Genomic DNA, 25,769 nt, shown 5'->3' on the forward strand with positions numbered 1-25,769 from the left:
AGGCGGGGCCTGCAGGGGCCGCGCCGTGCGCCTCCGCAGCCCCAGCGCCCGGCCCGCCCGGGGGTGCAGGGCCGCGTGCCCCCCGCTCTGCCGCCGTGCAGCTGGACGGGGACACGTGCCTCACCCGGGCCCTCGGCCCCCAAGGGGCCCGCAGTGGACACACCCGCAGGCAGCAAGGCCGTAAGAAGCCAGTTCTGCCGGCGGGCACGAAAGGGGCAAGGGGCCAGCCGAGAGCAAAGGGCTAGGCCGTCGGGTGCCCCCACGCCAGCAGGCTGGTGGGACTGGCGCCGGGCTCAAGGTTACACCCCCGCGTGCTGAGGCCCGTCGGAACACAGCGGGAGGGCAGCAGAATCCGAGCCGGGAGAGACCAGAGGGCAGCGCGGGGACGAGCACGCGCAGGAGAGGGGGCGCCCCCTATAGGCAAGCAGAGGGGACGCAGAGCCGCCGGGACAGGCGGACCGCAAAGGTTCATGCTGAGGACGCACAGCCAAAACCCAGAGACGAGCCCACAGGAAGTGGTGGGTAGCTAGCGCCCACGGAGACATCCACGGGACTCTGCGGCGCCCCTGGCCGGACACGAGCCTCCCCTGCGCAGACGCGGGTCTCGAAGGAAGCAGGGCAGGCCCCAAGAAGCTGGAGAAGACGCAGCAAGCCTGGACGCCACCCACCCACGCCCACACAGACCACCAGCCTTCTAGCCCCAGGAAGCAGTCCTGGTGAGCAGGGCCAGCTTCCTAGACCCTCTCAGGGCTATTTTAGGAGCCACCCCAGAGAGCCACTCGGAACACAACATCCTCAGGGCCCGGGCTGCAGAAGCTCTCAGGGGACCCTGAGGCTGGACCTTGGCAGCCCTTTTGCAAGGCTGAGGGGATGGGCTCCAGAAGGCCCAGTCCTTGGCCTGAAACTGGCACCAGAATAAGCTGGGGCGGGGGGGGCGTCTCCTCAGGAAATTCTGAGCCTCACGTGAGAGCCTCCGAGCAAGGGTTCGGGCAGGCGGACTGCTGGACAGCCATGTGGGAGGACGCTGGCAGCTTCATACACTGACAACGCTTCCCTGAGAACCGGCCAGCCCACCCTTAAAAACTCACCCAAGAAGAGGAAACTCATGTTCAGGTGGAAAACCCGCCTGCAGGTTCTGATGGCAGCTCTGCCTCTAGAAAACAAACCCAGAAGGGGTCCAACAGCACTCCAGCCAGCCGCCCGTCCACACTGCGAGTCCTGCGGGGCACGTCGCTGGGCGGCCAGGATGCCGGGCACCTGAGGTGGGTAGCGCTTACAGGGCAGATGCCCTCTGACCACGGACCTCACCGCAGGCACGTCCTGAAACACCAGTGACCCGGCGCCATTGGGGACTCACAGCTCAGCATGGGGGGTCAGTCCTGCGCCAGCGTGCAGCCGACTCTGAACGCAAAAGTCGCTCCATCGTGCCCGACTCTGTGACCCCATGGACTACACAGTCTGTGGGATTCTCCGGGCCAGGATACTGGAGTGGGTAGCCTTTCCCTTCTCCAGGGGATCTTCCCAACCCAGGGATGGAATTGCAGGCAGATTCTTTACTAGCTGAGCCATAATGGAAGCCCAAGAATACTGGAGTGGGTAGTTTATCTCTTTTCCAGAGGATCTTCCCAACCCAGGAATCAAACCGGGGTCTCCTGCATTGCAGGCGGATTCTTTTACCAGCTGAGCCACAGGGAAGCCCCCTCAGCTCAGAGCAAATCTCCAGAGAAAGTGTGGCCAAGGCGTCTGCCTGCGGGGGCACCCAACTCCTGAGAGTCACGCCCGGCTCTGCCCGGCTTCTCCTGGGAGGCGGGGTGGGGAGCCCAGCACGGCTGCAGTGGAGCCCAGGCTGTGAGCGGGGGTAATGAGTGGGTGAGAGGGGGCGCAGGGAACTGCGGGTGGTTTCCTGAGAGCATCTCAGTGTCTCCTGTTACCTTTCCAAACTTGCTCGAAGTGGAGGTGAGGAGAGCTGGTCCACCCGGCCAACAAGGTGGTTGTCACCAGTAAGGTGTGTGCGCCAGGGTCCCACTGGGAGGGGGGCTTGGAGCCCCTGGACCCACCACTCTGCGCCGGGCAGCCCCCCAGACCAGGGACTGAGGGAGCGGGACACAGCACCCTGGCTGGACCCGGAAGGTGAAGGGAGGGGTGGGCCCCCACCTGAGTCTGCAGGTAGCTGAGGCCACAGGCTCTCCCGTCTGCTCACAAGCCTGAGGCCAGGAGGGAGCAGAGTGCTGCCCTGCACCCTGGAGGGGAGGGAACGTCCCCTGTGGGTCAGCTGGATGGGGCTGGGCACCCAGCACCCAAACCAGGGCACAGGCTGTTCTGGCATCCACCACGCAGATGGGAAGGCCAGGACCTGAGTTCAGGTGACCTTGGCCAGGCCAGGACACCAACTCCTGTCTGTGGACCCCACAGCCTCCCATCAGACAGCCCACCGCTCACGGCCTCCCATCAGACAGCCCACTGCTTGGGGAGAAACACAATGCAGTGAAGCCCGGGCTCCTCTAGCCCCGAGGATGGCCCCGGCTTCGGACAGAAGTCCGGACGCGGGAAGAAGCAGGCCCCCGGCTGTCCTGTCAGGTCCGAGGCCAGAGGCCAGGAGGCACTGTGCAGCCAGGTTCGGCTGGGTGCCCTCCTCCCTGCCCTGCCCCAGGCCACATGACAGCCGATGGCCGCAGCCGCGGGGCCCTGCCCACAACACCAGCAGAGACCACAGCACAGGCCCGGTGGCCAGAAACACCGACTGCCGTGCGATCAGACATCAGGACGGCCTGCTGATGCCGTCTTCCGACCTGGCCTTGACGTTCACGAGGTCTTTTCTCCAATTTGCCTTAATTAAAGAGACAGGCCAGCTTGCTTCCTCTCAGTCTGGTCGTCCGTCTTAATTCTGACGCCCCGCAGCACCCAGGCGATGGCTCATGGCCTTGAGCACCGGCACATGGGAAACCGTTGGCACTCGGACTAAGGAAGCCAGACACGGGCGGGAATCAGCGGGTCCAGACCACCGGCTCCCATGCGCGGGGCGCACAGTGGCGTCAGGACGTGGGCCCGGCTTGCTGCGGGTCAGAATAAAGCCAGCACGTCGATGCAAACACACACCACACAACGTGCACGCAGGGTGTCGGCGTCACACACGCGTGTACGGGCACGTGTGACAGGCACACGCGAGGAGGAGAGCCCCGGCAAATCCACGGGTGCAAAGGAGAACGCGGTCCCGCAGCCCGTGGTCACCACGTGCCTCTGTTCCGCCCGCCTTTCGGCCTTCAGTCAGTGGAACCAGTTTCCAACTTTATTGCCTTCAATTTCCTCTGAACACACAGCAGTGTTCTCTCCCCACTTAAAGTCTGAGGAGCTGGGACATTTACATGGAAACAAGGTGATTTTCCGGCTGGGAGGCCTACACCCACGCGGTTATTTAAAGTCCTCCCTCCAGGACTCCGCAGAGAGGCCACAGGGTCAGAATTTCTGGGTCCAAAGGCGGTGACATCCTGCCCCCAAGCCACTCGCGCTCCGAAGGCAGAGGCCCGGGTAAGACCAGCAGGACGCTCGATCGGGCTGGAAATGGAGATGCTCGAGCCCCATCCTGGAAACCTTCCGCGGACCCCCTCCCCAGCGCACCCGCGGCAGGGCGGGACTCAAAGGCACTAGTCCATCTGTCCATACGGCAGCGCGGGGGGCGGGGCAGGAGGTGGAGAGGATGCTGGCCACGGAGGCCGGGGGTCCCTGTACCCACCCTGCTCCAGTGCGACCTGGCTTGACTCCTCCCGGGAATCATCACTTCCCAGGCCAGCCCAGCCACCTCGAGAACCGGGTGGGGCCCAGAAGCCTCGCTACCTCGGGGCAGCCGGCCCCCGCCGCCCAGCGCGCGCGCAGCCCTCACTGCGTCCCGGTGCGCGCTCAGCTGTGGAGCTCTGCCGCCAGCGCAGCGGGTCGGGAGCCGGGAGCGCCGAGGGAGCGCCCGTCCAAGGTTACGGATGCCCCCCACTGCCTCGCAGGAGGCCTGCCCGCACGGCCTGACGCCGCTCACGCGGGGCCGGGCCCTCGCACTCAGCAGCGGCAGGAAGGGAGACGCCTACCCACTCGCAGCCACAGGAACACGGGGCCGGCGGCCTGGCAGCGCCAGCTCAGTCCCGATGGTGAGCCCGAAGCCCCGGCCCCCCGGCCCCGGCGAGCTCGGGACAAGCCGCGTGTCGGGGTGTCTGCTCAGGGCGCGAAGGTGGGGCTGAAGGCTGTGTTCCCGCCAGGAGGGAGCGGCTGTGCGGCAGTGACGCGGCTCGGCTATTTCAGGGCCTGAATTTGTGCTTTTATTTATTTAACTTGAGAGGAAATTGTACTTTCTCATGACTCATTTCTCTCAAGATGGCGTCTCCAGCATTTTTAGTGCGGAAACCATCCTGCGTGCAGCTGGCCAAAAATAGGTCTAAGATCAAATCAACCCCATTTATGTTATTGGGCCATCCTTTAAAAGGCGAGCCTATCAGAAGCACAGCTGGGAAGAACCCTGAATATCAGGATTTTTCCATAAAAAATTCAACAGTATTCTGCTGAAAATAGGTGCATGCCTGCTAAGTTGCTTCAATCATGTCCAACTCTTTGTGACCCCATGGACTGCAGCCCACCAGGCTCCTCTGTCCATGAGATTCTCCAGGCAAGAACACTGGAGTGGGTCACCATGCCCTCCTCCAGGGGATCTTCCCGACCCAGGACTCGAACCCACATCTACTGTATTGGCAGGCAGGTTCTTCAACATTAGCGCCACTTGGGAAGCGGCTGAAATAGGAACCTTTCCTAAAACATACACCTGAAGGATGTCAAGCCTTGGAGCTCACTCACAGGATGCAGCATGCAGCGCGGGGCTGGGGACCCACCCGCACCCACACTCCTGCCCATCAGCAGCCCTCCGACTGTGGGAAGCACGCACACTGCCCCAAGGCTCACACGGCAGCAGTCTGCCTCATTTGTCCGTCATCCAAAGACCACTCAGACTTCAGTCTCACAGCCTCAAAAAAAACCCCAAAAGATAAAAAAAAAAAAGACAAGACACCAAGAGGAAGACATGAGATGGGCTAAAATGCAGTGTTGATGAAAACCACGGAACTCACGCCTGCAGATCCTTGGCCCAGAGCTGCGCACCCAGACGCTGCCGCGGCTCTGCCAGCCTCTCCCAACCGCCAGCAGGTGGAGCGCGTGCTCAGTCAGCACTGGGCGGGAAAGCGGGGGTCGTGGCACGAAGAGGGGTGTTCCGCAGCAGCTGCAGGAGGAGCCCTCCAGGGGCTTCGGGAGGAGGCTGGCGTCAGGGCTGGTGGGGGTGGGGGGCTGAGCTGGCTCCTGGCCAGTAGGAAACGCTACCCAGCCTGGAACTCACCTGCCTGCTCACTGCTCGCTGGCTTGCATTTCTGTCTACAAATGTCTTGAAAGAGTCGTAGGTTAAAGTCTCTGTGCATAACTCACACGCTGCTCTCTACACTTAGGAAGTTTAGTGGTTAGTCTTAAAGGCAGCCTCTTGCTAAAACAAGCAACAATATGTAAGCTTTGATAAAGAATAGTAGCTATTCTCTGAAAGATAAACAAGACCCACTTACAGTCCCTTCAAAGTTAAAAAGTTTGTATCAGCAGGTGAAGAAAAGCCAGTCAACTGCAAACCTCCAGGAAGACGCATGGTAGGACCCAGCTCAGTGCCGCAGGGCGAGGAGAAGACTGGCAGCGAAGGGGTTACGGGCGGGCTTGCAGGAGGCCGCCGGCCGCCTATAAAGCCTGCGGCCGCCAGGGGCAGGCCTGGCTGGAGGGCGGCGGGCGGGCTGGCCGAGGGCTGGGTGCCTCGGCTTCCTGCTCCTCCCCGCTCCTCTCTGGAGTCCTGCAAAGGCCCTGATTCCACCCCAAGCCCAGAGTCACTGCTGCTCCCCCGCAGGGAGGCGTCGGGAGGCTGGCTGAGCCCCGCTCCCAGGGCTGGGACAGGTCTGCTCAGAACAGCGCAGGCCAGGTGGCCAGAGGCAACACAGGTAAGGGGGTCCAGGAGGCTGGGTTGGGTGGGCTCACCTGCGGTGGTGAACAGCGGCCAGGCTGATGTGGACAACCCGGGTGCCCCACTGGGACTTCGATGCGGAGGCTCAGTGGGAAGGTTCTTTCGTATCACAGGACAGAGGGCATAGTGAGCGGCTTTTGTCCTCTGACGGCCGGCACTTTCCTTTCTCCTTCGGTGAGGATGCCCAGCAGCCTGAGGTTCATTTAGTATGTAGAACACACAGCTAATACATCTCCCTGGAAAAGGAAATGGCAACCCACTCCAGTGTTCTTGCCTGGAAAATCCCATGAACAGAGGAGTCTGGCGGGCTATAGTCCATGGGGTCGCAAAGGGTCAGACACGACTGAGCCACTCAGCACAACAGATCTCAGAAGAACGTGGCTCATTTGTCTATATCTGGACAAGTGGTGGCAATCTGAAACAAGACAAGGTCCTGCTGTTTAAATAACACTCACCTTTCTATCTGTAAATCTGTGGCCGACTTTCATGAGGAAAGTGTGTCAGCAGTTAAGACTCACGCCTGTCTTTCCTCAAGGCCAGCACAGAAATGGCAGCAGCAGTCAAGGGCGGAGGGGCACTTGCTCAGAAAGGAGGCGCAGCAGAGCCCTGCAGGCTCTGCTCGCCTGGGGCTTCCGGAGAGTCAGCCCAGAACTTCCCAAAAGTCCCGCATTCAAAGAGCAAAGCAAACACTCTAAGCAGCTTTTACAAAGAAATTTTAAAACAGAGGCTTTAAACATTATAGATGGGATCCAAGAACAATGGCGTTTATCTGGTTCAAACTGGGACTACTGACCAAAGACAAGTAGAGAACACAGACCCACCAGTAAGATCCAGTTTATCAACCCCAGAAGCAGAGGTTACTGAGTCTTTTTAAAATAACTGACACCGGGGTCCTGATTTATCTCTTTCCTTTCCTTGTTTTTAACTGTTTTTTCAAGTGCTCGCTCAGGAAGTGGCTGTCGCTTTGGCAACACTTTGGAAACGATTCTCAACCACCTCGCAGGTGAGGCGGAAACTCTCCAGGCCGGGTTGCTAGGGCTCCTCCCTCCCACCCTGCTGCCTGGCCACCTGCCCCCCCCCAAGCCCGGGACACCCCGATACCCCAGACCCTGCCTAGAGGCTCAGGGAGCACGTGAGCTGAGCCCATGTCCAGCTGGGCGCTGGCGGCCACCAGGGCAGGACTGGCAGAAGCAGAGGTCCGGGAGGGTTTCTCTCCCAGCCTCCCAGTCACAGCGTTTCTAGGCTACAAGGAGCAGTAAGGAGACACATTTGATTTACGATAACCAACAAAACAGAAAGACAAATTTTAAATTTTAGGTCCTGAAACAATGACCACTTTTTTTCACTGCATGTTAGCACCGACCTCAGGATCGGCCAGAACCACTGGATTCCTTCCACCTGTGCGACTGTAAGAGCAAAGCCAGCGGCACCTCTGGCGTGTGCTGGGTCCACTCTATTCCAGAGTCACTTTTCCCCCCCTCATCCTCCTAAGGCTGCCCCCGCAACCCAACATCCACCCTGCTACCTCCCGAGCTGTGTCTGGTGGGCCTCAGGCCCAGGGCCCTGGAGCCTTGGGAGAACCCAGGTGTTTTCTGCGCGTGACTCCCCTGCTCCAGCTCAGGGCTGGCCACCCTCCAGGCTGAGGGGACACACCCAGCCCACCTGCGCGCATGTGCTCCCCCGCACTGGCACGCCCTGGCGCCCGCTGACCCTCTGCTCTCGTTTGCCAGGTGCCCCGGAGGGAAGGCACCGGCTCGGTGTGGACACGGACCGCAGCCTCTGGCTGCACAGGTGCCCAGGGACCCACTCTGGCCTCACGGTCGCCTGGCTCACTTCCAGGAGCACCACCTCTCTCTCTCAAGATGTGTTTCCTGCTCAGCACGGGCTTCCGGGAGCCACGCAGCGCATCCTGAGAGGCCAGCAGCCCCGGGGGCCTGGCTTGACATGGAGCTGCCGCCGGGCGCCCACAACGGCACAGCTGCAGGGCTGGAGCTGCCGCGCGCGCTGGCCAACGGCTCTGCAGCGCTTTCAGAGCGGCAGCAGTACGCCATCGGGCTCTTCCTGTCCTGCCTGTACACCATCTTCCTCTTCCCCATCGGCTTCGTGGGCAACCTGCTCATCCTGGTGGTGAACATCCGCTTCCGGGAGAAGATGACCATCCCCGACCTGTACTTCATCAACCTGGCGGCCGCAGACCTGGTCCTGGTGGCGGACTCGCTCATCGAGGTGTTCAACCTGGGCGAGCAGTACTACGACATCGCCGCGCTCTGCACCTTCATGGCGCTCTTCCTGCAGGTCAACATGTACAGCAGCGTCTTCTTCCTCACCTGGATGAGCTTTGACCGCTACCTGGCCCTGGCCAAGGCCGTGCGCTGCGGCCCGTTCCGCACCAAGCCCCGCGCGCGGCTGAGCTGCGGCCTCATCTGGATGGCCTCCGTGTCCGCCACGCTGGTGCCCTTCACGGCTGTCCACCTCCAGCACAGTGAGGATGCGTGCTTCTGCTTCGCAGACGTCCGGGAGGTGCAGTGGCTGGAGGTCTCGCTGGGCTTTGTGCTGCCCTTCGCCATCATCGGCCTCTGCTACTCGCTCATCGCGCGAGTGCTGGTGAGCGCGCAGCGGCGCCGCGGCCTGCGCCCGCGGAGGCGGAAGGCACTGCGCATGATCCTGGCCGTGGTGCTGGTCTTCTTCGTGTGCTGGCTGCCCGAGAACGTCTTCATCAGCGTGCACCTGCTTCAGCGCGCGCCGCCCGGGGCCGCGCCCTGCCAGCGCTCCCCCCGCCACGCCCACCCGCTGGCCAGCCACGTGGTCAACCTGGCCGCCTTCTCCAACAGCTGCCTCAACCCGCTCATCTACAGCTTCCTCGGGGAGACCTTCCGCGACAAGCTGCGGCTTTATCTGGAGCAGAAAACCGGCCTGTCAGCCCTGAACCGCCTCTGCCACGCGGCCCTGAAGGCTGTGGTCCCGGATGGCGCGGAGCAGGCCGAGGTGAAGCTCAGCAGCACCGTGTAGAGGCCCGCAGGGGTGGACGGTGCGGCCCACACGGCCCTGGGGCATCTTTCCGCAGGCCGCTCCCACAGAGCCGCCCCCTGCCTCCGGCACACGCTGGGCCCAGGACAGACGCTTCCGAGGCCCCCAAGGAGAGCAGAAAGGAGGGTGCGGGATGAGGCAGCCTTGTGTCCAGGCGGACGTGCAGTGAGCCCGCCATCTCGGGGACGGAACGCACACGGCTGACGCAAGCTGGAGGTATGGGGCACGCTCCACGGTGGGTGTGCCCCAGCCCCCGCGCCGCCCTCCACACCTGGGGGCAGCTCTGTGCACAGCGTTTCTGCACCTCCTGAAGGGTGGGGCGCGGCAGGCGTGTGAAGAACCTGCCTCTGAGACACAGCGGTGACAGCGACGACAGGGACGGAGACCCTTCTTGTTAAAACAGGAGAAAGAAAACCTAACAACTCTGCGGCTGTTCAGCCTTTTGTCAATAAAACTGTCGCCAGTGCCTCTGAATTCTCCATCTAACGGGTTCCCTGCAGGGGAGGGGGGCACTCAGACTCAGCCGCAGAGCCACCCCTTCCTCACAAGAGAAACACCCCATGTCAGGAGGCCACCCCCCGGGCCCGACGACACTGTCTGAGCCCTGGATGGTCCCGGCGTGTGGAGGGCACCCCACACACCTTGCATGCTCTGGGCACCAGGATAAGCTTCTTGGAGGGGCTTCCCAGGGGAACGCTGGACAACGTTCAGGTGACAGGAGATGAGCCAGTTTTAGCCAGTTTTAACAGTTCTTCGTGGGTGCAAACCTCCAAGAAGAGTCTTTGTCCCAAGCAAGTGCCCACATTCACCAGGCATCTCCAGTGACTCAGGCCCCACTGAGGCTCGCTTCCCTGTGAACGCCCATCTGAGGAGGCGACCGCTCTTGTCAAGCCCCCCGACCCTGGCAAGTGCCCATCGCAGGAGGAGCCCCGGCGCGAGGTGCTCGCCTGCTCTTGTCCCAGCTGGGGGTGGTGGGCAGGTGCGGGGAGACAGTGGGTTAGAGAACCAGGCCTGGCCCAGGCCCTCCAGCAAACCCAGGGCGTGTGCGGGCAGCCCCAAGCGTCTGAAGGGCAGGCACAGGCAGAGACCCTGACTTAACCACAGGGCTCTTCCTGGACCCAGTGCTCTTGAGCCCCTTTTCACCCAAGAGCCTCGCGCCCGGTCCAGAGGCAGAGCCACAACCTGCCCCCGCAGGCTCTAGGCCCGGCGCTCACACCTGCCCTTCTCAGGGTGCGTCCCGGCTCACACCTGCCCTTCTCAGGGTGCGTCCCGGCGCTCACACCTGCCCTTCTCGGGGTGCGTCCTGGCGCTCACACCTGCCCTTCTCGGGGTGTGTCCCGGCTCACACCTGCCCTTCTCAGGGTGCGTCCCGGCTCACACCTGCCCTTCTCAGGGTGCGTCCCGGCGCTCACACCTGCCCTTCTCGGGGTGCGTCCCGGCGCTCACACCTGCCCTTCTCGGGGTGCGTCACGGCGCTCACACCTGCCCTTCTCGGGGTGCGTGTCTGACAGCAGAGGCTGACTCAGCCATTCTGGCAGGAGAGACACAAGGTAAAATCGAGGCGTCCAACGGCTTTGCTGTCTCCCAGTGCCCCAGCTCTCCCAGGCAGTAAGGCTCCTCACAGCCCACCAGGAGCCCCACGGCGGGGAGCAGCTGGCACAAAGGCCAGCTCAGCAGCCAGTGTGATCTCCCAGAGGCCTGGGGCTCTGTAACCTACCCCCCACCCAGGCCCGCGTCCCTGTGGCAGGAGGGCGGCACTCACGTCAGTAGAAGCTGGACTGTGCATGCCCCCCATTGGAGGGAAAGCTGGGGACCTAAACCACCTCCTGGCCGGCCCTTTACCCCATGGATGTGGGGGAGACAACCCTGAGACTATCCTCAACCATCAGGAATCGAGCACATTAGTGACACTGATTCCCAAGGCAGAGGTGCTGTGGCAGAAGCAGACACGGGCGGAAGGGCAGGCGCGGAGCGGCTACAGGGATGGGAACTAGGGCTGGACTTTGGCCCAGCATCTGTGGTGGCAATGAGCTTGGGGCGTGTGGTGTGCTGTGCACACTGGGTGTGAGCACAGGGCATGTGGTATGGTGTGCATACTGGGGGTGAGCACGAGGTGTGTAGTGTGGTGTGCATGCTGGGTGTGAGGACTTGATGGGCGTGGCGTGCATGTGTGTGCTGGCTGTGAGCACAGGGCATGTGGTGTGGAGGGTGTGTGCATGTGTGTGGGCACCTGATGGGTGTGGTGTGTGTGTGTGCGTTCTGGGTGTGAGCCCAGGACATGTGGTGTGGAGTGTGTGCATGTGTGTGCTGGGTGTGGGTACCTGATGGCTGTGGTGTGTGTGTGTGTGTGTGCACTGGGTGTGGGCACCTGATGGCTGTGGTGTGTGTGTGTGCATTCTGGGTGTGAGTCTGGGACACATGGTGTGTAGTGTGTGCGTGTGTGTGCTGGGTGTGGGTACCTGATGGCTGTGGTGTGTGTGTGCGTGCTGGGTGTGAGCCTGGGGCGTGTGGTGTGGTGTGTGTGTGTGGTGCTGGTTGTGAGCCCGGGGTGTGTGGTGTGGTATGTGTGTGTGTGCGTGCTGGGTGTGAGTGCCTGGGGCGTGTGGTGTGGTGTGTGTGTGTGGTGCTGGTTGTGAGCCCGGGGTATGTGGTGTGGTGTGGTGTGTGTGTGCGTGTGCTGGGTGTGAGTGCCCGGGGCGTGTGGTGTGGTGTGTGTGTGTGGTGCTGGTTGTGAGCCCGGGGTATGTGGTGTGGTGTGGTGTGTGTGTGCGTGTGCTGGGTGTGAGTGCCCGGGGCGTGTGGTGTGGTGTGTGTGTGTGGTGCTGGTTGTGAGCCCGGGGTATGTGGTGTGGTGTGGTGTGTGTGTGCGTGTGCTGGGTGTGAGTGCCCGGGGTGTGTGGTGTGGTGTGTGTGTGTGGTGCTGGTTGTGAGCCCGGGGTATGTGGTGTGGTGTGGTGTGTGTGTGCGTGTGCTGGGTGTGAGTGCCCGGGGCGTGTGGTGTGGTGTGTGTGTGTGGTGCTGGTTGTGAGCCCGGGGTATGTGGTGTGGTGTGGTGTGTGTGTGCGTGTGCTGGGTGTGAGTGCCCGGGGCGTGTGGTGTGGTGTGTGTGTGTGGTGCTGGTTGTGAGCCCGGGGTGTGTGGTGTGGTATGTGTGTGTGTGCGTGCTGGGTGTGAGTGCCCGGGGCGTGTGGTGTGGTGTGTGTGTGTGGTGCTGGTTGTGAGCCCGGGGTATGTGGTGTGGTGTGGTGTGTGTGTGCGTGTGCTGGGTGTGAGTGCCTGGGGCGTGCGGTGTGGTGTGTGTGTGTGGTGCTGGTTGTGAGCCCGGGGTATGTGGTGTGGTGTGGTGTGTGTGTGCGTGTGCTGGGTGTGAGCCCGGGGCATGTGGTGTGGTATGGTGTGTGTGTGTGCGTGCTGGGTGTGAGCCCGGGGTGTGTGGTGTGGTGTGGGGTGCACGCTGGGTGTGGGCATCTGATGGGTGTGGTGTGTGTGTGTGTGCATGCTGAGTGTGAGCCCGGAGCGTGTGGTGTGGAGTGTGCGTGTGTGTGTGTATGCTGGGTGTGAGCCCGGGGCGTGTGGTGTGGGGTGCACGCTGGGTGTGGGCACCTGAGAGAGCACGGCAGCTGCACAGGAGCGTCTCCGCTCAGGTCTCTAAGGCCTCTGAAAGCCACATCAAGGACAGTGGGGGCAGCAGGAAGGCAGTCGCCGGCCCAGACCCACTCCCCACCAAGAGCCCACCAGCCTCCAGGTCAAGGGCATGTGAGCCCCTGAGCCCACCATGCCCTTTGGCACGCTCTAAGGCCTGCAACCACCAGCAAGCCCGCAGGGAAGGGCTGTGGGGCCGCAAGACGGGGGAGGGGGAGTCTCAAGGAAGCGGGGGCACCAGCCGTCACAGCAGGACCTGCCCCGGCACCTCAACACCAGCGCCAGGGCCCATGTGGCTCCACGTGGCTGGAGAGCCCAGGGAAGGCCCTCCCATCCTGGGTGGTCCCCGCCACAGCCTCACCTGCAACACCCAGTTCAGTGCCGTCAGAGAGCCGGCTGCTCTGAGTGGGTCTGGATTTTGCCATTGTCCAGAGGGCGGGGATCTCATCCGGGAACAAGGGTTTTACAGGCTAAAGAAACACAGAACAAAAGTGCACCGAACCCTGAATGCGACTCTAAGCCTCGTCAGTGGGTGAAGTCACTCTAAAACTTATCACAAGAAATCAGCTGCAAGGGAGTCCTGGAGAGAGTCCAGTCACTGCAAGGGCGCTGTCCCCGTCTGTCCAGGGACTGGCCGCGCTGCCACCCGGGACGCACACGGGCCCCCCGCAGGCCCCCCACCCCAGGAGCCTTGGGCTCTCCAAGGGAGGGCACGACCAGCTCCCACAGCCAACCAGACAGGAGGTGCAGCCCTGCTCGGAAGGCTCCCTCTGCAGCTGACGGGTCAGTTTTCTCTGCTGACTCGACAGTGTAAACCGGCTGGAGAGGAGGAAGACCACGGCGGCCACCATCTCCACTCAGGTTCCAGCCCCACCCTGCCACCCGCTGAACCCGCTGCGCGCGGAGTCAGCAGGAGGGTTGAGGGCCCACACACATGGCTGAGGAAGTCAGTGAGGTCGCCCAGGAGGCCACCCCAACGGGCAGCCCGAAAGCCTCCGCCTGGGGCAACACCTGCAAAAACCAGGGAAGATTAGGAAGAACGGGCCTCCCAGACCCATTTCCCAGGAAGATCCGCCAGGGTCCTCACCAACCTGGGCCTGGCTGGGAAACGCCCGTGAATAGTGTTCTAAGAGCAGTGGTGGGGAGCGGGAGAAGACGGCCCTGGCATCCAGTGGAGACTCTGTGCTCCCGAGGGGGCGGGGGTCAGGTTCGATCCCTGGCAGGGAACTATCACCCCACATGCCTCATGGCCAAACAAACAGAAGCAGAAGCACCATTGTAACAAATCCAATAAAGACTTAAAAATAAAGCAGTCCCCATCAAAAAACTTAAAAAAAAAAAGCAGCAGCCTGGGGCCGGGGTGGGGGAGGGAGAACCGGACGAAGATGTCAAAAGGCACAACCTTCCAGCCTGAAAGGCCGGGGGAGCCGGCCCAAACAGGGCCAGGAAGCCACTGCTGGCTGCCTGGAGCCATCACCTCTGCGTGCGATGGCTCTTCCCTGGAAGGCTCTGTATTCTGGGGGCTCTGTGTCACAGCAGCTGGTCTGCGTGCGATGGCTCTTCCCTGGAAGGCTCTGTATTCTGGGGGCTCTGTGTCACAGCAGTTGGTCTGCGTGCGATGGCTCTTCCCTGGAAGGCTCTATATTCTGGGGGCTCTGTGTCACAGCAGTTGGTCTGCGTGCGATGGCTCTTCCCTGGAAGGCTCTGTATTCTGGGGGCTCTGTGTCACAGCAGCTGGTCTGCGTGCGATGGCTCTTCCCTGGAAGGCTCTATATTCTGGGGGCTCTGTGTCACAGCAGTTGGTCTGCGTGCGATGGCTCTTCCCTGGAAGACTCTGTATTCTGGGGGCTCTGTGTCACAGCAGTTGGCCTGGACCCTGACGCACGTCTGTCCGTAAGCCTCAGTCTGTGTCCTGCGTGCTGAGCCCCGGGTCCTGGCACCGAGACGCGCACCCCAGACCCAGGTACGCCCATCGCGCACTTCCGCCCCTGCCCCGCACCAGGTGGGGCCTGGCTCCAGCTGCCGTGCACCTCCAGGCCAGGAGGGCTGCTGGGTGGAGGTGTCTGGCTTTGGTGGCCACCGTGCTCAGCCCTGAAGAACGGGCCAGGCCAGCGGAGGCTTGGGACTCGAAGGCAGAGCCAAACCTGGTGGTCACGGGAGAGCCAAGCCCTCAATCCCACTTGCCTTTTAACACACGGCTTCTGAGCAAAAACTCAGTGGGTCAACACCTGGAGGCCAGGGCCTGCGGACGTGCAGGTGCGTCCCTGATGGACACCTGGAGGCCGGGGCCTGCGGATATGCAGGTGTGTCCCACCGCCTCAGGTGTGCATCTGAGGGATGAGCTCCTCCAAGCTCCTCAAGGCACGCTCCCCGGGGACGGCCCAGCTCAGACGGGCTGGCCTCAGCCAGGAGCCCTCCGCTGACACCAGACGCCATCTCTGCCCCTCGCAGCGGGAGACATGAGCTCTGTGCCTGGGAAAACCGTCTTCAAAGCTGCAACTGTTTTCCCAGCTGTGAGCGCTCCATCCTGGGAGCTCTTTTCATTCCACTGCGAAAATACTTTTGAAAGACTGAACAAATATTGGGCCTCATCTGTCCATTCTGGCATTTCAGACCCAAAACTAGAGAACTTTCTCGAGTACATTGTCTGATGGGCCACTGAGTAACATTCTATAGTTAGGAGTAACCCTTCTAATGAAGCTAGCTTCCTGAAATAAACGTGGCATCAACTCTCGAGAACAATAAGCCGAGTGGCTCCCTACGGGCAGGGACGTGGAGGTGGTCTCGGCAGAGACGACAGGACAGGTCTTCCCTGCCCCCACGTTCTGCTCTGTGCATACACTGGGTGCAGGCTCGGTGACACACCGCGTCCCGAACAAGCACCTTCGAGCAGAGCTGCCCTGAAGCTTCAACACCCCCAGTTCACAAACAGCGGGGGTCACAGTGCCGTCCCAGTTCAGGAAGGACCACGGCCCCCTCCCAAAGCCTGGGCACGGCAGACCCCAGGAGACTGGCCCCAGGGCGAGGGTGGGGGACAGGCCGGGGCCTCCAGGAGCACGGCACAGGAGGGGCCCTCCTGAGTCAGGGCAGCTGGCGCGCGTCCCGCCACTCCTCAAGGCACAGCGTCTGCACGGGGATGGGAGCAGGCCGGGCCCACGGGCCCACCGCATCTCTGCGCCGCTTCACAGCATGTGCTCCTGCTTGATAAAGAGGGTGGGGGCTTTGCCTTTAAAGGTTACATCAAGGACGATGTCAGAAAGGACCGGATACACAGCCCGTCAGAGACACCTCGGAGGGACCGAGAGGGGAAGCGTGGGGCGGAAGGGCAGAACCGGGCCCTTTGAAACTTCCCTTGAGGATTCGGATGCTGTTCATTTAGAAGGCAGACACAGCAGCCCCTCCTGGGACGAGGAGCTCTGCTCCCCACGTCCTGAGACACGGGTGATGAGGGGGCAGTGGGCCTGCCGGGATGGATGGAGCCAGGCCCCGAGGCGTCTCTGGGCACCAGCGGGTGATCCGGACCCACCAGGAGAAGCCCCCAGGTCCTTCGAGCCCCTCCATGTCCCAGGTCTGCGCTGGGGGACGGGACAGCTCTGGGCCCCATCCCGGCCACCCACGGCTGGAGGGGCAGGCAGACAGAGGCTGGAACCTCACAGGCTCACGCAGGGCACTGTGCCAACCCAAGTGCCAACCGCAGTTCCCCTGGGCTGGCAGGGTTCCTCTGTCTGGCTTCTGTATGCTTCTATTTCCTTTTTTCTTTTTTATCCATTTGTCCATGTATAACTCAGGAAAAATAATAAACACTGCTTTTTTAAAAATTATGTTTTGCTGAGTGATTTTCTGCTGACCACGAGGAAGCAGAGCTCACACACACAGCCCCGCTGACGGAACGGCAATTCGAGCTTTAGACACCGCATGGGGATGGTGGACAGAGGGCCCAGGGCTGGGGGGCGCTGGGCGGCTTCCAGCTCCACCCTAAGGCCCAGAGGCGACAAAGGACCAAGAAAGCCCATTCAGAGATGCAGGCCCACAGCTTACAGCCAGCCTACTAACAGACCACAGGCCCTGGGGCGCAGCCCTGAAGACGTCCTGGAAAAGGGCCCAGAGTCACACTGCAGGCAGGGTAAAGGCCGTGTCTAGTGTGGACGCAGCAGATGGTGCTGCCAGCAGGCCAGGAAGGTGCGTCACACACCTGCCCAGCAGTTCCTAGAGTTAATAAAGGCAACAGCACACGGGCAGACTTGGAAAAGCAAGTCTGCTGGTTCCCGGGACAAGTCAGGCCGTCCTCATCAACGTGAGCACAGCAAGAGGGCAAACGCTAGAAGAGCCGGAGAAGCCGGCACCACCCCCCACCCTGCCCCGCCCCCCCCAACGATGGACGACAGGGGCGTGGAGGGGGCGGCGGCCTGAACAGCTGCACACACGTGACCCGCACGACCAGCAGTCACATCCAGGTGTTTCCCCCGAGACAGGAACACGCACTCGTGGACGCTCCCAGCACTGCACCAGTGAAAGCCAGGACTGCAGACGGGCTTCCCTGTGGCCCTGGGAGCTGCTGGTCACGGCAGGGCGGGGTCGTGACACCTGCGGTCACACTGCGCAGAAACACACGCACACACGCGTGCAAAGCTGGCATTTGAGCGCGCTAGTGGGCGGCACCGACGCCCTCCTGGGTGTGACCCCACAGCCCGTTATCAACAGGGGAGACCAGGCACAGACCACTTGTGCCTCCCCCGAGTCTCTGCAACTCCCGCCATGACCTCAGACGACACTGAGGCGCCAGCGCACACCAGTCAGCACAGCCGCCATCGACAAGTCCAGGAACAGTAAACGCTGGAGCGGGCATGGACAAGAGGGAGCCCTCCCACATGGCGGGAGTGTAACCTGGTGCAGCCCTCACGGAGAACAGTGTGGAGGGTCCTTAAACTAAAGTCAGAGCTGTGGATGACGCAGCGAGTCCACCCCTGGGCATGTGTGTCTGGATGACGCAGCGAGTCCACTCCTGGGCGTGTCTGGATGACGCAGCGGGTCCACTCCTGGGCGTGTGTCTGGGAAGACACACACACCCTGGTGTTCACGGTAGCACTGCTCACAGCAGCCAAGATAAGCAGCCAACTTAACACCCACCAGGAGAGGAGCACACAAAGAAGACGAGTTGCACACATGGAGTACTGTGCGCTCAGGCACTCCAGTCCTGTCCTCTCTGCCACCCCACGGGCTGCAGCCCGCCAGGCTCCTCCGTCCATGGGATTCTCCAGGCAAGAATACTGGAGTGGGTGGCCATTTCCTTCTCCAGGGGACTTTCCCAACCCAGAGATGGAACCTGCACTGCAGGCAGGTTCTTTACCGCAAGCGCCATAGTGGAATACGACTCAGCCATAAAGAGAATGAAATAAAGCCACTGGCAGTAACATAGGTGGACCCAGAGACCACCCTATTAAGCCAAGTCCGAGAAAGACAAGTATCGGATTGTGTCACTCCCAGTGGAGCCTAAAACATGACACAAACTATCTGTGAAACAAAGAGACTCACAGACAAAAGGAACAGGCCAGCGGTGCCAAGGGGCGGGCGGGAGGGCTGAGCTGGGGGCCGGGGGTCTGCGGGCGCATGCGCGCACGCACGCGCTCAGAGGTGGACGGACAGGGCCCTGCGGTATGTGCCGCACACGGAGCTCCAGCCACTGCCCTGTGACGGACCGCGACGGGAGCGGGCGGGAGAGAGGGTACGTGCGCGCAACTCAACCACTATGCTGTAAAGCAGAGATTAACACGCCGCACACGAACCACACTGCAGGAAGATTTAAAAATAAACATGCAGTCTACTCTGTCAACACTCCGACAGAGTTGCTTTAAAAAACCTACACACACAGGAAGACACGACTATACCCCAAAGACAGGCCAAGACTGCAGCCACAGTGGACAACAGCAAGCGCTGGCGAGACCTGCCACACGGCTGCGCGCAGGCTCGTAAACACACGCTTCCACAGATCCTTCCCAGTCCTACGAGTCCACCAGGAAAAACAGAGACAGAGGCCCCTGTACACAGCACGTCCAGAACAGCCTTGAACTGGCCACAGCCCAAGTGTGGAGACCTCGGTGTGGAGTGGCTACTCAGTGTGCAGTGAGTCCAGGGGCAAGGGGGGCCCGGGGCAGGGGCCACCCTCAGGGTCTCTGACCTCAGGGTCCGAGGCCCGGAACCCTCTTAGCTCCGGAAGCCCATGGTTCGCAGCCTCCAGCGGCTGACCACCGAGAGCTCAGGGCTCACAAAGCAGGAAACAAGAACAGTGGAAGAGGGAGCTTCTGCTGAGAAAACAAGCCGGGCCCCCAGGGCGCTGTCTGCACAGACCAGCAACCCCTCACCCACACTGGCTAACCACCAGAAGTCCGCTGCCAGACCAGTGACATTTCTTGAGGCAAATACCATTGGTATGAAGTCACTTTACTGAGCAAATTCTCAAGGCAGGAAGTTCACAGCCTCACTTGATGGTTTTATGAAGCACGTGTGGGCTTCCTGCCCACAGAATCCCTGTCTTATTATTCCAGGTTAGAAGGAAGGAGCCAAGAGGCCCCGCTTTACCTCCAAGGACACGGGGGGCCACAGGAGCCCGCTGCCCCGTCACCTGTCAGCCGGGCCTGCGAAGACATGGAGGCCCACGGGGGCCCAGGCTCGGGGTGCACAGACTGGACACAGAGCACAGGTGGGCCTCCCCACCCCCGACGGCCACGCGGGCGGAGGGCCAGAGGTCGACACGTGCCATCGCGGCCTGCCCGCCACCACCAAACGGCGCTGCCCAGAGCGGAAGGCGCAGGGGCAGCGCCGCCTCAGTCGGGGACCCGAGTGAGGCCTCTGCCCGCCCCCGCCAACCAGGGACCATGCCTGGGACCCAGCCTCTCTGGCCAGCCCCACTGTGAGGCCGGCAACGCCCCACACCTCTGCCCCTGCACCTCAGGCCCCGAGAACCCGAGGTCAAGGCACTTCTGTCAACGGAAACAGGCTTTGCAGACATAAAGAACTCGTTTTAGCGAGACCAGAGCGGAAGGCTGGGCTGATGTCCCGCAGGCCCCGACCCCGTCCCCAGGCAGCCTGCTGAGACAGCGGCGAGAGGCAGCCAGCTCAGCTTAGATGCCCCCAACCCCGGTGGCAGGCCGGCACTGGCTCCAGGGCAACTGCTGCTCTGGGGCGTCTCCCCCGTGCCATGTGGCTCAGTGTCTGCACTGGTATCTCCCCAGGGTGGGGGAACCGTGGCCTGGAGACCCCTCACCTCCACGCACGTCATGCTGCCCAGACACGTCCTCCTGCCTGTCAAGCCGGAACCCCATTTGGAAGGGGCTATCTGCCCAGCTCACAGGGAGGGTTAAGAAGCTACAAGACGGGCAGATGGCCAACTCCAGGACCTGTGGCTCGAGCACCACCCTTGGAACATAAAGACCTGCGAAGCATCTACATCACAAGCCCCTCCAGGAGGACCAGGAAGCAGTCAGGGCCAGGCAGGGCCTTCAAAGAAGCAGCTGGCCGGCCGGCAGACCCAGCACAGGAGTGGGCCTCATGGCCTCGGGCCCCACTCCCCCACTATGCCAGCCTGAGGCCCCGTGGGTCAATATGGTGACCTGTGCTGACCAGGACTGAGAAGTGGATGGGCCCTGCTGCAGAGACGTCACGCGCTGTGGACCGACACAGCAGGGCAGCGGGGACTGAGAAGGGGGCGCACCAGGGACAGCCCGAGCCAGGTGCCCCCGGCTCTGCTGCGGGGCAGCCCCTGGGGACCCTCAGCCCTCCCGGCGGAAGCTCAGGGGCCATGCTGTGGGAAGTGACCACACAGGCACCTGTGGGTCCCTGGACGGCACTTCCGGGAGCACAGTGGCTCCTCGGGCTCCTGGCAGGGCGGCGGTGGGGCAGTACTTTTCCACAGGCTTCCACCACCCACCCTGTGCGGACGGAAGGGTCCCTCCTTTAAAAAGGCAGGGCCAGGTGGCTCCCTGGCTTCCCACAAGAACCAGAGGCCAAGCGGGTGAAGCAGCGTTTTGATGTGGTCTTGATGAAGCAGCATCCGTCTCCTCCTCGGAGGACAGCCCTGGAGACCAGCCCCGAGCGGGGGGCCGCCCAAGACACCCCCTCCCCAGCACCCCCGGGGGCCCTGCGCTGCAGCTAGCAGGGGAACACCAGCTTTTCCCCGCTTTTGTTTTCCATATTTCTTTCAATCAACAAGCACTTAAATAACAAAAAAAGATCACTTTTTAAAAAGTCGCCTGAATTTAAGGATCATTATCGGTCTTAGGTAGAAATTTTAAACTGTGCTATACTTAGTGGTAAAGAACCCGTCTGCCAATATAGGAAATATAAGAAATGTAGGTTTGATCCCTGGGTGGGGAAGATACCCTGGAGGAGGGCACGGCAGCCCACTCCAGTACTCTTGCCTGGAGAATCCCATGGATGAAGAAGCGTGGCGGGCTGCAGTCCGTGGGTCAGAGAGTCAGACATGACTGAAGCAATGCAGCGTACGTGCGTATTTATCACAAACCCAGGCTGCTCAGTGACCAGCAGCTGGCAGGCAGAGACCGCTAAGAGCTGGAGATTTCAACAAAATCACGACGCAAGGGTGACAGTGTGGCATCCATTTCAGTGGAGACTAGAAAAAGCAGCAACGTGTCCTGGAACAGGCCAGAGAAATCCACGAGTCCTGAGGGTCTGCAGGGATTCGGGGCCGGACCCTGAATGGGAGCTGGAATAGCTGTGAAAACCGTGTCCGTCTGGGCTCTGGGCACCAAGAAGCACGGACAACGCGGGGCTCCGGCAGCAGAGAAGGCGAGGACAGCAAGGACAAGCCCAGGGGCGCGGGGCTGGCCGCGAGCCCGGGCGGGAACAGACGCAGGACCAGGGACGCGGCCACCAGCTGACGCAGCCTGCAGGCACGGGGGCGCCCTGGCCAGACGGGCACCAGGGAGAAGGTGGGGAAGGGGTACCCGGGATGGTGGGGTGGCTCTCACCTTGACTCAGGGCAGGGACAGCTGAGACGACCCCGACCCAGGGGCCCCTCCCTCAGCACCTGCACCTGCCCACCCACCGTGGAAACAGAGCTGCCCAGAGGACGGCACCCTGGGGTCCCAACAGTCCTGCACGAGGCCCCAGCCCCCCACACGGCATCCCCACCCTCACTGAGCATGCAGGGCAGCTGAGTGTGCCCCGACTCCTGGCCTTGCACACAGCCCAGGCTCAAAACAGAGACAGAGCTGGAGACACGGCTCCCCAGAGCGAGCAAGGCCAGCAACCCCACCCACTCGCCGGGTAGCGCTTCCATCACACTCTCCCAGAAAAACCGGACTAGGACCCAGTCAAGTGGCTGATTAAGGGCAGATCCTCACAGCGAAGTCTGATCACAGCCCCAAACCACCCAACACGACGCGGGGCGGCAGCGACGACACTGCCCTCCTTGTGGTCCCTGGGCGCTCTCGCGGGTGACCCGAGGACAGGAGGCTGCTCAGGCCTGCCCCGGCAGGCACCTCCACCCGCCACGTGGGTAAGAGAGAGGCGTGTCTATCAACTGTCACTTCCTGTCGAATGACTGCTCAGGACCTCTGACAGCTGATGCCGTCTAATCAACAACACACTAGATCAGAGTCAGCTCGGCATAGAGAAAAGTTACACTCAGAACCTGGTGGCAACAGCAGCAGCTGTAGACGAGACACGTGTCTGAGTGGATTCAGAACACGTTTAGATGTAACCGCTAAACAAACACAGACCCCCAGGCCAGGCCCCTCCACCCCCGCCGCCCCGTGTGCGAGGGGCTCAAGGCTGAGCTCCATGCAGCCTCACCACCCGGCACCCCACCAGGCCACTGAAGCCCATCACACCCGGAACCCCACCGGGCCATTGAAACCCCATCACCCCACCAGGCCACTGAAGCCCATCACACCCGGAACCCCACCGGGCCATTGAAACCCCATCACCCCACCAGGCCACTGAAGCCCATCACACCCGGAACCCCACCGGGCCATTGAAACCCCATCACCCCACCAGGCCACTGAAGCCCATCACACCCGGAACCCCACCGGGCCATTGAAACCCCATCACCCCACCGGGCCACTGAAGCCCCGTCACCCCTCCGGGCCACTGAAACCCCGTCACACCCGGCACCCCAGTGGGCCACTGAAGTCCCATCATACCCAGCACCCCATTGGGCCACTGAAGCCCCGTCACACCCGGCAGCCCACAGCACCCCGAGGTTTGGCAGCTGAAAAAGGGCAGCTCTGTGGCTCTAACCTAGTTTTCTGAAACTCTGATCTGCCCCACAGTTGCGTCGAGAAGGCACAGTGCATGTCTACCGGGGCTGCCCACCCCGACGCCAGCCGCGTGACCACCAAGTGCCCTTCCAGGTCCAGAAACAAGGCGAGGCCAGTGTGCCCGCCTCACCTACCTCGGCAGGAGCCGTCCCGGTGCCCGGCGGGGCCATGCGTGCCACTGGCATCTCTACAGCTGACACCTTCTTCAGTTTTTTGCTCTTTTTCTCTGCCACTTTGCTCTCTTTTCGCTTCTGTTTTGCCATCTCGCAACAGACAAGCTGTAAAGACACAGGAAATAAGAATTCTCATTAACAGAGGGCAGGGTGTTATAAAAGAAATACAGAGTAGTTCAGAAAGTACGGGAGACACACAGCCAGCTTTACAAAGTCAAACCCCTCTTTTCATCACCAGGGGACAACTTAAAGTGTGGTGGATCTCCAGCTTTTTCTGAGTATTTTATTTAACCTAGCTACCATCACAACATGAACACAGGCTTTTAAAAGTAGAAGAAGAGCCTTCCCTGGTGGTCCAGTGTTGAGACGCCATGCGTCCACTGTGGGGGCACAGGTTCAGTCCCCGGTCGGAGAACTAAGAGCCCTCAAGCCGTGCAGTGCCGCCTCCACCCCCAAAAAGAGGGAAAGAGATATCCTTTTTAGTGACAGGATCCAAACTTTCCACAAATCGTGAACACCGCTCTATTCACTAGTTAATGATGTTGGCAGTCCTCTCACTTTCTCCTGTTAAGGATTAACTCACACCTCCCCACCGGGGGGAGCTGCCGTCCCACAAGCTGGTGGTGACTGTCGAGCAGTCCCTCGGGCCTCGGTCACCCGTGGCTGGACGTGGCCGGACGACTCAGGGTGACCTCCGTGGTGGTGGAAGCAGCCCCATCGGGCCTCTGTGAAGGACCGACGTGGGTCTGAGAAGGTCTAGCTCTGTCTCCTCGAGTGCAGGGCTAACTCGAGCTCCTCGTACGGACAGAAGGACGCCCGTGAACTCCAGAACCAGCCTCCCTTGTGGGACCAGATGCTGAGGGAGCCAAGGAAGACCATGGAGGTGCCAGAGCCTGGAGAAGCGGGGCAGGCGCCGGGAGCACCGCCCACCTGAGGGGCCCCAGCCACGGGGACCTCCAAGGGGCAGCGTCTGGAAGGCCGTCCCCAGGGCCTGGCCCACCCTGGGGGAGGCACAGAAAATGACCTGCTCCTCCCACCCCCACCCCACCGGCTGCCCCCTGCGGGTGGCGCCCAACAGGGGCTGGAAACAGGACGGTCTCCGAGTCGCAGCAGCTACACCGTGAGCATCCTGCAGTGCAGGGTTCAAGGCGCTGGGGTGGAGGCCTTGGGCAGCTGGAGCAAACCACACACACACACTCCTCCTCACACGCTGATCAAGCAGGGGATGAGCAGGTCAGCAGAAAGCAGGAGAGGGAATCCCTCCCAATAACTGAAACCCATCAGCACTGTTACAGAGGCAGGTGGGACAGGACGCTAGGATGGTCTACAGTTACGTGTTTAAGAAAACAACAACAGAGAAAGCCACACACAGACTTACAGGCAGATGTCTGACAGATGCAACCAAACAGTCACTTCATACCTAGGGCTGGACTGCAAGGGACTCTCCCGGACCCCTGCAGCTCAGTCTGATTTTGCTTTTTATCAAGGTTTTACACTTGAGAAACTTCATTTTTAAAAGAATACTAGTCCTTTAAAACTCTATCTACAAGTCCTAATAGAATCAACTTTTATTCTAACAAATTACAAGAATGTATTTTGTATTATTTATTCTAAAGTCACCCCCGGCTTCATTTATATGTGTATCTTTACATGTGTACATATGTTATTACACAGACATAAGCACGTAACATGTACATTTTATACACACACAACACGTGCACCGCCTCTCTATAATAGAGGTACTTTGATTTCGGACATCTATCTGCACGGGAACAGACACGAACCCAATGCCTTCTTCCTGTGACACCAGAGCACACTTTGGACTCCCGCACGGAGGCTCAAACACGTAACTCACTCACTCCACAAGTGTTTATCGAGGGCCGGTTCTGTGCCAGGCACTGCTGTAGGCTGAACACAGAGCAAAGAGCAAGGGAAATAAGAGCCTTGACTGAGGAGCTTCCCCTCGAGTGTGAAGTCAATGGAGTGAACGAGTCAATGCTTTTACAGAGACAAACGCTGCCAAGAAAGCACAGCGGGTGGGGTTAGCAGGTGCAGGAGAGGAGCAGACTCGGATGGCAGCAGGGGCCTCTCTGAGGGGCCACATGGACAGAGGGGGCGCAAGCAACATGCCCAGGCCCCAAGCCAGGCACCGTCCGAGAGGCCATCTGCCTGCCCTGCCCTGCCCTCGGGGCCCCGCCCAAGGCATCAGTCTCACTGAGGATTCAGCGCGGCACAGGTGGACAGATGCCACCAGGACATCAGCAGGGAGGACGCACCCAGGTCACCAGCAGCTCCCAGGCAGGTGGCGCCCCCCGCCACTCGCTGTCTCCCCACACAGGTGCCGACCAGGTGCAGGGGCTGCTCCAGACTGGACCACACGGCCCAGATGACCTGCTCCCGAGCGCTCATGTTCTCATAGAGAAACAAACAGGTCAGGAAACGAGGATGACGCTATGCAAACAGAACAGGACGCAGGAAAGGGCCATGGAAAGTGGCGATTATAAAAAGGGTGTCTGTAACGGAAAGGACCCGCTCTCTAAAAACAAGCCAGAGCACCTAAGAATCCCCGTCTGGAGCAAGGAAAGTGCGAGGTGAACTGCAGTACCAAGCTGCACCCACGACCAAGCCAAA

The 25,769-nt window shown here is 61.1% G+C and overlaps 2 protein-coding genes across 7 annotated transcripts in view; one reads left to right on the forward strand and one right to left on the reverse strand.

Annotated features, from left to right (window-relative positions):
- CHLSN (cholesin) overlaps positions 1–25,769 on the reverse strand; it is a 66,389-nt gene that overhangs the window by 34,357 nt on the left and 6,263 nt on the right. For 5 of the 6 annotated variants that reach the window (XM_055410465.2, XM_055410466.2, XM_088833130.1 and 2 more), the window contains one exon: positions 23,100–23,243. In XM_055410465.2, the coding sequence (XP_055266440.1) occupies positions 23,100–23,228 (129 nt within the window). In that variant the 5' untranslated portion in view covers positions 23,229–23,243. Of the gene's footprint in view, positions 1–23,099; positions 23,244–25,769 lie in introns of those variants that run through there. The other variant, XM_088833133.1, reaches the window with a different exon arrangement.
- GPER1 (G protein-coupled estrogen receptor 1) lies at positions 5,695–9,028 on the forward strand. Its single transcript, XM_055410458.2, has 3 exons — positions 5,695–5,996; positions 6,958–7,022; positions 7,750–9,028. Exon 3 carries the CDS (start codon positions 7,964–7,966, stop codon positions 9,026–9,028), a length of 1,065 nt encoding a protein of 354 aa, XP_055266433.2. The 5' UTR covers positions 5,695–5,996; positions 6,958–7,022; positions 7,750–7,963.

Source organism: Moschus berezovskii, chromosome 27 (genome assembly GCF_049115385.1).
Source record: "Moschus berezovskii isolate FMDL1 chromosome 27, NW_MosBer_1.0, whole genome shotgun sequence".
Taxonomy (NCBI): Eukaryota; Metazoa; Chordata; class Mammalia; order Artiodactyla; family Moschidae; genus Moschus; species Moschus berezovskii.